General features: G+C 44.6%; 1 protein-coding gene across 1 annotated transcript; it reads left to right on the forward strand.

The window, feature by feature from the left end:
• Window positions 1-972: 972 nt before the first annotated feature.
• Window positions 973-3,858, forward strand: ZNF770 (zinc finger protein 770). Its single transcript, XM_073610535.1, has one exon. It carries the CDS (start codon window positions 1,331-1,333, stop codon window positions 3,311-3,313), a length of 1,983 nt encoding a protein of 660 aa, XP_073466636.1. The 5' UTR covers window positions 973-1,330; the 3' UTR covers window positions 3,314-3,858.
• Window positions 3,859-10,539: the final 6,681 nt, after the last annotated feature.

Below are 10,539 nucleotides of genomic sequence, written 5' to 3' on the forward strand. Positions count from 1 at the left end.
CCGCCCACCCCCCCCAATCCATGCATCCGGCCCCCATGCAGGACGCTGAATGCATGGATTCCAATGGGGGTGTTTTATTTAAGCACGTGATTAGAGCCAGAGGCTCTAATAGGCTTCAAAATAAGGTGGGTTTGGGGCGCAGAGCGCTGCAAACGGAGCTCACCCAGGTGTGTTACAATAGCGAATGTATATTCGCTATTGTGACACTGATCCACCTCCCGGCCAATCAGGAAGCGGGTTCTGAGACCCGTCACCCGATTGGCTGAAAGGACAGGCGATCGGATTGGACACCTAGGAGGAGACACAAGGCGGAATCCACCGTGATGCAGAGGAGAAGACCCGATGGAAGCCGCAAGTCACTGCCCATCTACAACTTAGATGGGGTAGGTGCGGGGCTGGATGACCAACACCGCTCGCAGGGGGGGTGGGGGATGGGTAGTGCGGGTGGCCCGACCGACTGGCTGACAGCAGGGTGGGGGGGTGCTGCTGACCGACCGCCACTGATCAGACCAAACTGAGGGACAAATGAGGAGGAAAGAGGGACAGAGGGACTTGGTTCTAAATCAGGGACAGTCCCTTGGAACCCTGTGGATTTATCATCTTTATAGGGCAGGCAGATGGGGCGTTAGAAACTGCACTAAGCTCTATAGCGCCCCCCGATGACTACAGTCAGAGCCAGCAATGTCTCTCTCATGTCATCTACATAAACCAAGCTAAACATTCCTGTTTATGGCATTTTTCTGCCTATTTAGATAACCAGTGGCAATCAGACCCTGTGGGGACATCCACCTGTGCTCTTTACATTCCCTATAAGGGTGCACGCTCGGAGATCGGACAGAGCTCTATATAACACAGTACAGCGCTTATATCCCTCTACATAACACGTGCGGCCGCTCTCCAGCAGGGGGCGCTGACTACGAATGGCATTTGCGGCAAATCAAAGATGGCTGCCGCTGCTTCAGACTCCTTCCGATGTCGTCAGCTGACTGACATTCTGACACTATCACACAGGCAGAAGATTTCCGGGTGCAGGCTATGGATGCTGTCCTCACCTCACCCTAAGAGGACACACAGAACACAACACAAGAATAGCTGGGATGGTGTGTGGGCAGGCAGTAGAGAGCTTCCAGCAGCGCGGTATAGCCGTAAAGCAGCAGCTTTGTGACATAGCTCAGTACAGGTCAGCCCTGGAATTGATCTGTACAAAGCTGTAGAGCTGCTGCTGGCAGTGATCAGCCATTGACAAGCCAGTCTATCCCCCTCCCTGCACTGAGTGTGTTATGATGTGAAGCCAAGGAAGCTGCTGCTGAGCCAGGTTGCTGCAAGGACCATGCTGAAATCCCTGGAGAGCAGGGCGGTGAAGAAAGCCCCCAGGAGGCGGCCGTACAGCTGTGATGTTTGCCCCAAGCAGTTTGAGACCCCTTCTAAACTGGCCAGGCATTACCTGACCCACACCGGCCAGAAGCCCTTCCAATGCCAGGACTGCAGCAAGACGTTCCGCCAGATGGTGCACCTGGAGAGGCACATGATGACCCACGCTCTGCCCTTCCAGTGTAATATCTGTCACCGACACTTTAAAAACGCAGACACTTTTTCCAAGCACCAGCGACTACATCTTGAGGGCGCCCGGCTGAAAGCGAGGTTGCCCAAAAAGCCTGGGGGTACCCATCAGAGGAGATGTCTGTCTCTGCCGCCATATTGTTTTGGGTGCCAGAAGACATTCGAAAGTGAGGAGAAGAGACTCCTCCACCAGTGCGACTTTGTGAATGTCACCGCTAACCGAAAACCAGAAAGTCAGCAATGTGGCTTGTGTGACAAAGTGTTTCCTACCCGCTCCAAGCTGGCCAGACACTTCATGATCCATACAGGACAGAGGCCCTTTGCCTGTATTCTTTGTGGGAAGGCCTTCCGGCAGAAGGCTCACCTCAAAATCCATGAGCTGACCCACACTCAAGAGAGGCCCTTTCAATGCAGTCAGTGTTTCAAATCGTTCAAGAGACCAGAACAGCTTTTCAAGCATGAAACAAGCCATGTGGCCGTGCCCTCTGTTCAAATCAATGGGGGCATTTCTGCTACGGAGCCTTTACAAGTGAAGGAGGAGCCTGAAGAGATCATCTCCGTCTATGTAATTCCTTTCCAGTGTTCCACGTGTGACCTGTGTTTTGATAGTCAGGAGACCCTAGATGGTCATATGTGTGGGGGTATGAACACTCATGTCACTGGTTCCATTAAGAGTTGTGATGGGATACTTGTAAAAAATACGAAAAGACGCAGTATTTATTTGGACCCTTGTGTTGCAGCTTTTCCCACAGACTCTGAACAATCGGAGAGAGCACTAAAAGCAGAACATTTGGAGGGAACCGAGCTCGGTGACCCCAGTGCACTAGATTACCAGCAGTTTGCTGTCCCCAGAAATATATTGCAGCACCGTCCCCAACAAAAGGTCAAATTTCCCAGAAAACACTTTGGACAGTCTCATCTGCTTCTTGGAAGGCACTTTAGAAACCCACATTTCAATCTAAACAATAATAGAATGATGAATAGAGATGCAGCAACTTTACATAGTACTTTTGCCGCTGCTGAGGAAGGAGACCCTGGACAGCTCAGGGACACGTTTCATCACTTTTTACAGCAGGCACAAAATATTTTACTGACAAGACGCAAAATGAGGAGGTGTGACCGCTGTGAGAAAACCTTCCCTACCATGTCAAAGCTGCGTAGGCACTACCTCATCCACACTGGACAAAAACCCTTTACCTGCACGGAGTGCGGAAGGAATTTCCGTCAATCTGCCCACCTAAAGCGACACCAGGTGACTCACACTGAGAGAGATCACCTGTACAGGCCACAAATTGCTTTGGGTGATTATCAGTCGTTATCATTTGATCCGTGGCAAGAAAACCCAAGTTACCAGTTCAACCAGCACTCTTGTAGGCCCATAGAAGACAGCCAAGACTTTAGCGTAATGGCTTTTGTGGTTCCTGAAATAAAAGTAGAAATAGAAGCAGCTGATTTGCCCGAGGTGGTAAAAAAGCCAGTGGTTACTAAGAGGGCAAGGATAACTTTACCAAGAGTTCATAATGCTAAATCGAGCCAAGAAAGAGAGCTGCAAAAGTTGAGGACCCAAGCAGTTCAGAAGAGGTACAGATGCAATCTGTGCTCCAAGAACTTTCATTCACCTTCCAAACTTGAGCGCCACCACCTTACACATTCCGGGCAAAGACCCTATGTGTGCCAGGAGTGTGGCAAATCCTTTCGTCAGGATCCTCACCTAAAACGACACATGGTTACTCATGGTAATATGACGACATAGATGGTTGACTCTGGGGAAAGGTTCTGGGCTTCTGTAAATGTTAATTTTCCCACTCGTAACAAAGGGGTTGATTTACTAAAACTGAAGAGTGCAAAATCTAGTGCAGCTAGGCATGGCAGTCAATCAGCTTCTAACTGCAGCTTGTTCAATTAAGCTTTGACAGAAAAAAACATTTGGAAGCTGATTGGTTTCTATGCAGAGCTGCACCAGATTTTGCACTCTTTAGTTTTAGTAAATCAACCCCAAAGTGACCAAGTTTGCAGGTTCTATCATTGTTTATTTTGAAATAGTCTGTACAATGAAGTTCACTCTTTAACAGTCACAAAAAAACTACCAGAATATTTGCTCTACAGATGTTACAGCAGGAATTGCTTCTACTTCCCTCTCTATGGATTATTTCACATTTGTTTAATTGTTTTACTGATTCCTGTATATTTCTGTGGATGTACGTCTTTTCAGATAACATTTTTTCAGTAAAAGTTAATAAGTGTGGGATATATTGTGCAGCAAAACTTTAATATATTAAATATTTTTTTCTCTATCTATATACTGTATGTTTTGCAGGCAAAGGCAGGATACATTGCAAACAGCAGCATCAGACAGGAAATTGGCTTCTTGTCTTGATTACATGCTGGTTTGGATGTTTTGTGATAGAGTACACTAAAAAAACCTGTTCTTGTTATTTCTGCGACCCATTGGGGGATTGCTCTTTACTTCCTGTCCCAGAGACACAACAGAAAGTAAAGGCAAACCTTTCCAAAGTGAGGTAATCACTGGTTGTCACCAGAAGATTTCCCAACTATTTCTGTTCTACTGACAATTCAAAATATGGGAAGTTTTCTATTGTGTCTCTGTTGGAAGATTTCCTTTGACCTGTTGCAGTGACCGCTGTAAATTGTTATAACACTTTCTGTCCCAGTTACAAAGGTTACCAAATTGTACTAACAGTTTGTGTTAAAACCAAGGGTTTAGTTTGCACACATTTGCAAAATATATATATATATATATATATATATATATATATATATATATATATTATCCAATGGTTGTCATCGCTCACAAATCAGGGCCTGGGTGCACAGCAAAGACTGTAGTGCATATAAACCAAAAAAGAGAGCAGCACTGACGGGTCTTGAAAGGTGAACGCACGATGGCAGTTTAATTCAACGTTTCGACGAGGCACAAGCTCGTCTTCCTCAGCATCCTCATCGAAACGTCATCAAGAGCCGTGAGTGCCACTCTTTTTTTTGGTGTATATATATATATATATATATATATATATATATATATATATATATATATAGTAATTTAAATGGGTGGGCTACTTCCTTTTCTTTCTCTTGTCTTGTCAAGGTGGACTCCCAATCTTCCACCGAATTAGATAAGAAAAAAAGTCGGGACACGAACTCCAATGCAATTCTTTATCTTGATTTTCAAAAATATGTACAAAACATGCAAACCACTGTTCAGTTGCGAGCGATACTGCTCTTCATCAGGCTTATCTGGCTGTGTGTGACACACATATATATATATATATACACACATATACACACATACAGTGGGGAAAATAATTATTTGATCCCCTGCAGATCTTGTAAGTTTGCCCACTTACAAGGAAATGAATGATCTATAATTTTTATTATAGGTGTATTTTAAATGATAGAAATAGAATATCAACCAAAAATCCAGAAAAAAACACATACAACAAATGCTATAAATTAAGTTGCAATTCTGTGAGTAAAATAAGTATTTGATCCCCAAGCAAAACATGACTTAGTACTTGGTGGAGAAACACTTGTTGGCAAGCACAGAGGTAAGACGTTTCTTGTAGTTGGTTATCAGGTTTGCACACATCTCGGGAGGGATTTTGGTCCACTCTTCTTTACAGATCTTCTCTGTGTGTGCCCCTTTCACACATGCCTTCAGTTTGTTTCATCAGTTCAGTCGCGTTTAAAAAAAAAAAAAAAGGATCAGTTAACATCAGTTTTTACATCCACTTAACCTTAAGGCCCCTTTCACACATTGATGTGCATTTTGGCGGACTCCACTTGCTCAGTAGGAATCGATACACTGATCCCCGCTGAGCCGGGCGGATTACAGGTCGGTCTCCACTCACTGTGTAGGGACGGACCTGCCAGAGCTCCGCTCTCCTCTATGAGGGATCGGATGAAAACAGACCGCCTGTCTGTTTTCATCCGATCCGCCGGATGGATGGAAAATAGGGTTTCCATCCATCTACATTTAGTGGAGCGGATCGGATGTCAGCGGACATGTCACCACTGACATCAGTCACTCTATAGAGGTACATGGAGCGTCCGTTCAGGTCCACCTCAAAAATTCACAGGTGGATCTGAATGGTCCGCATGTGTGAAAGAGCAGTAATGGTTTACATTAGAGCTGGACGATTCTGGATAAAATGAGAATCACAATTTTTTTGCTTAGAATAAATATCACGATTCTCGCAGCGTAACATCATCTTTCAGATTTTACAAAAAATTGGGCTAACTTTACTGTGTAGTATTTTTAATGCATGGAAGTGTGTTTTCTTTAATCGTACATCATGGGACACAGAGCCATAGTAATTACTATGTGGGTTATAGTCCTCCTTCAGGTGATGGACACTGGCACACCCTAAACAGGAAGTTGCCTCCCTATATAACCCCTCCCACTACTGGGAGTACCTCAGTTTTTTCGCCATGCTCTTAGGTGTTGGTCACGTGTAAAGATGTGCTGTGCTGAGCTCCTCTGGAGCAATCCTTGCTGGGGCTAGCTATGCAGCCGGATCCATTGAAAGTGTCTTTTAGCCCGAATTGGATGGTACCCGGGCCTCGTATCCGAAGAAACAAGGTTTTGCCTGTAACGCTTCTCTTTTTAGAGAGCTGGACCCCGGGATCCAGTACTTTTGGTATTAAGGCCATAAAGTTTTACTGGCGGGGTGCTTTTTACAGGTCCAGGATTGTGGGGTCCCCGGTTCCTGAAGGTTTGTTAACGGAATCCACCGTGAAGGGTGAAGATTAAGGATGAGCTCCGGCGTGTTCGCAAGCTGCACGCGCCGAGCCCGCCAGGAATCGGCAATGCACTGCGCTAATCACAGGCCGTGAGACATTTCCCGATCTCTGCAGCCGCACATTGAGAAATGTCGCATTGCTTGTGATTAGCGCAGCGCCGTGCTGACTTCCTGGCAGGCTCGGCACGTGCAGCTTGCGAACACGCCGGAGCTCATCCTTAGTGAAGATTAAGAGCAAAGAAGAGCATGAAAGAGGTTTTGGTGATACAGGCATTTCCTATTTGACACATTTACTATTCGCATCAGGCTGAGCATTAATAGCAGCGGCTGTGGCTGTACTATTGCACAAGCAGTGGATGCAATTTCTTCTGGTAGTACCTCTGCTTTGTGCATCGTGCTATGGTCAGAAGGGGGGTTCAAACACCCCCAAAAGAGCTAAAAGGGTCTCCCTCAAGCCCTAAAAAGCCTGCTCATTTCTACAAATGGCATCTTCCCCTGAGAGGGGTCAGAGTGAGCATCAGGGCCATGAAATGTCTGCTACTGTTTTTAATACTGCAGCCCTGTTTATTTTATGATAATTTAAAAAAAAAGTTTAGCGACATTAATCGCATCCCAGTGTGGGTCAAAATGCAATAGTTTTTTTTTCCATTAGCCAGGACCCTCAAACTGAGAAACTAGGGGCAGGAGAAGATGAATTCCCTCAGGGGACCATGGTGAGGCTGATGACTTCTCTTCTGAGGTGTCAAATGCTGGAGAATCAGCTGTTCCAATCTTAAGATTTATGGTTCAATTTCTTGCTGAAAGATCGCTCCACATTTATGTACCCTTAACTGAGTGTTTGGGTTCACTAAAGCCTCCTCAAGCTGTGCATGGATTTGGGCGCAGTGTTCTGCAGGCAGCAGTATAAATCCTCTGGTCTTATGGTGCCCTACTTTGGTTGTGTCTCCCTCCCCTCAGTTGGCATTGCTCTGGGGCATCCCACATAGTAATTATTATGGCTCTGTGTTCCGTGATGTACGATTAAAGAAGATAGGATTTTTATAACAGCTTACATGTAAAGTCCTTTTCTTTTGAAGTACATCACGGGACACAGAGGTCCCGCCGCTCTTTCTAGTATACACGTGTATTGCTTTGCTACAAAACTGAGGTGCTCTCGGTATGGGAGGGGTTATATAGGGAGGCAACTTCTTGTTTAGGGCATGCCAGTGTCCAGCACCTGAAGGTGGACTATAACCCACATAGTAATTACTATGGCTCTGTGTCCCGTGATGTACTTCAAAAGAAAAGGATTTTACAGGTAAGCGGTTATAAAAAATCCTATTTTTTCCCCAAAAATTGTTTGAAAGACCGCTGCGCAAATACCATGTGACATAAAATATTGCAACAACCGCCATTCTTTTCTCTAGGGTCTCTGCTAAAAAATATATATATATATATAATGTTTGGAGTTCTAAGTAATTTTCTAGCAAAAAATACTGATTTTAACTTGTAACCAAGTGTCAGAAAAAGGTTTAGTCTTTAAACACTTAAGGACCGAGCCTCTTTTTGAGATTTGTTTACAAGTTAAAAACAGTTTTTTTTGCTAGAAAATTAATTAGAACCCCCAAACATTATACATTTTTTTTTCTAACAGCCTAGAGAATAAAATGGCGGTCGTTGCAATACCTTCTCACAATGTATTGGCGCAGCGGTCTTACAAGCACACTTTTTTTGGAAAAAATACACTTTTTTGAATTAAAAAAATAAAACAACAGTAAAGTTAGCCCATTTTTTTTTTATATTGTGAAAGATAATGTTATGACGAGTAAATTGATACCCAACATGTCACGCTTCAAAATTGCGCCCGCTCGTGGAATGGCGACAAACTTTTACCCTTAAAAATCTCCATAGGCGATGTATAAAAAATTCTACAGGTTGCATGTTTTAAGTTACAGAGGAGGTCTAGGGCTAGAATTATTGCTCTCACTCTACCGATCTCAGCGATATCTCACATGTGTGGTTTGAACTCCGTTTTCATAAGCGGACACTACTCACGTATGCGTTCGCTTCTGCAATTTTTTTTTTAATTCTTATTTATTTTACCTTTTACTTTTTACACTGTTTTAAAAAAAAAAAAAAAAAAAAATGTGTCACTTTTATTCCTATTACAAGGTAATACATCCCTTGTAATAGAAAAAAAACATGACAGGACCTCTTAAATATGAGATCTGGGGTCAAAAAGACCTCAGATCTCATATTCACATTAAAATGCAATAAAAATTAAATTTTGTCATTTAAAAAAAAAAAAAAAAAAAAAAAAAAAAGGCCCTTTAAGAGCTATGGGTGGAAGTGACATCACTTCCAACCTGCAATGTACGGCTGCTGCTGCCACCCCCTATTCAGGCTCCCGGACCCTTTTCGGGCGCCTGAATTAGAGCGTTGGGGGGGGGGGGGGGGGGGGTTTGAAGCACCTGTTTAGAGCCATAGGCTCTAATAGGCATCAAAAAAAGGAAACAGCGAGTGCCATGCTTGAATGAATATTTGCTTTCCTAACACTGGACTGCCTGTCTGCCAATCAGGTGTTCGGGTCTGTTACCCGTCACCTGATTGGCTGAAACGACAGGCGCTGTGATTGGACACCTATCAGGCGTCCAATCATAGGAGAGGATGCGAGAAGAAGACATCAAGGACATCGCTTGCCGCCCGCCGCTGCTACCCGCACAGTGGCAGCGTTTGAACACAGTGGCACCGTCTGATGGGCACAGTGGCTGCGTTTGATGGCACAGTGGCTGCGTTTGATGTTTTTTTCAGTTGTTTGCGCCCCCCTCAAAACTTTTGAGCACCCGCCGCCACTGGTAGGACCTGTAATAATTTGGTTTGAATAACTTTATTTTGGGAAGAGATGACAGACGATACCTGGAGGGCAAGCACTTCCTGCAAAACATCCTCTGTCAGCTCCGGTATGTCAGAGCGCCATTTATTTTCTGTGGTGATAATCCTAGTTGTCGTAGTATGAAGAAGGGTTTTGTAGTACGTGGAAACGAGTTTGGTGTGAGAAGTAGGGATCAACTGATATCGGTTTTTCGGTGCTGATACGATACCGATATTTTGGCCACCTCTCCTGCCGATAGCCGATATTTTTGGCCAATATTTTGTACAGTTAAAAAAAACATTTTTACACTGTCATTTTACATTTTTTTTGTTTTTAATCACTGTTATTGCTGTCACAAGGAATGTAAACATCCTTTGTGACAGTAATAGGCATTGACAGGTACTCTTTATGGAGAGATTGGGGGTCTATAAGACCCCAAACCCCTCCTTTTTACTTTAAAGTATTCAAAACGTCAAGCTCAGAGTTTTTGAATACTTTATTTTTTTAAAACTGGCGCCTTTAAGATGCCAGTAATCCGGGAAGTGATGTCATGACATCGCTTCTGGATTACTAGGTCTAAAATCATCGGCTTTGTTTGGGTCTTCGGCCAGCCGGCTGGTTGCTTGGGCCTCCCAGTGGGACGGAAGAGCCGGGCGAGCGGCGGGGGGGGGCCCCTCCCATTGCTTGTAATAACAGCTGAGCCGCATTGGTTGTGATTACAATAAAGCCAACCTTCCGCTGTAAACAACGGTACATGCATTACCCTGGTAAAACCCCTTGAAGCAATATCGGTAACATCGGTCTAGTTTGCAACCGATACCGATTTTTCAGAGAATGCTGATATCGGGCTCCGATAATCGGCCTTACCGATAATAGGTCGATCACTAGTGAGAAGGGTCAGTTAATAAACGTTCGAGTGGGGAGGGTTGAATGTTGTTTTGAAGGCCAAACGGTATGGCGTATCTGAAGATGTGGGAAATAGGCCGCAGGAGGAAGGCCATAGTCACTGCGAAAGTCAGCAAAGGATCGAAAAGTGTTCACTATAAATTAGTGGGAAATTAATGGAACACCTCGTTTGAACCAGTACCCACCGTCTGCTCTGCGGAAGAGTTCTGGTAGACCTGGGTTGCCTCATAGTGGAGCATTGGGGGAGTATGTGGTATGTGTATTGGACGGCAATAGCTTTGAAAGCTTGAATATCCATAGGGTCATGGAGAGAACCTTCGTACCCTCCCATCTCCAAATTGAGAGGCGATGTTTTTGATTTTGGAGTGATTCATAGGAAGTGAGGATGGCTGCCTCCAACGCTGTAGCTGAATTGTTTTCCTCGGGGCTGAACCACCAGTGTGCATGAGCCAGCTGTGAGGC

The sequence above is a fragment of the Aquarana catesbeiana genome, linkage group LG13 (genome assembly GCF_042186555.1).
Source record: "Aquarana catesbeiana isolate 2022-GZ linkage group LG13, ASM4218655v1, whole genome shotgun sequence".
Classification (NCBI taxonomy): domain Eukaryota; kingdom Metazoa; phylum Chordata; class Amphibia; order Anura; family Ranidae; genus Aquarana; species Aquarana catesbeiana.

Coding starts and splice junctions, on each gene's coding strand:
- ZNF770 (XM_073610535.1), top strand. CDS start 1,331: ATGCTGAAATCCCTGGAGAGCAGGGCGGTGAAGAAAGCCCCCAGGAGG.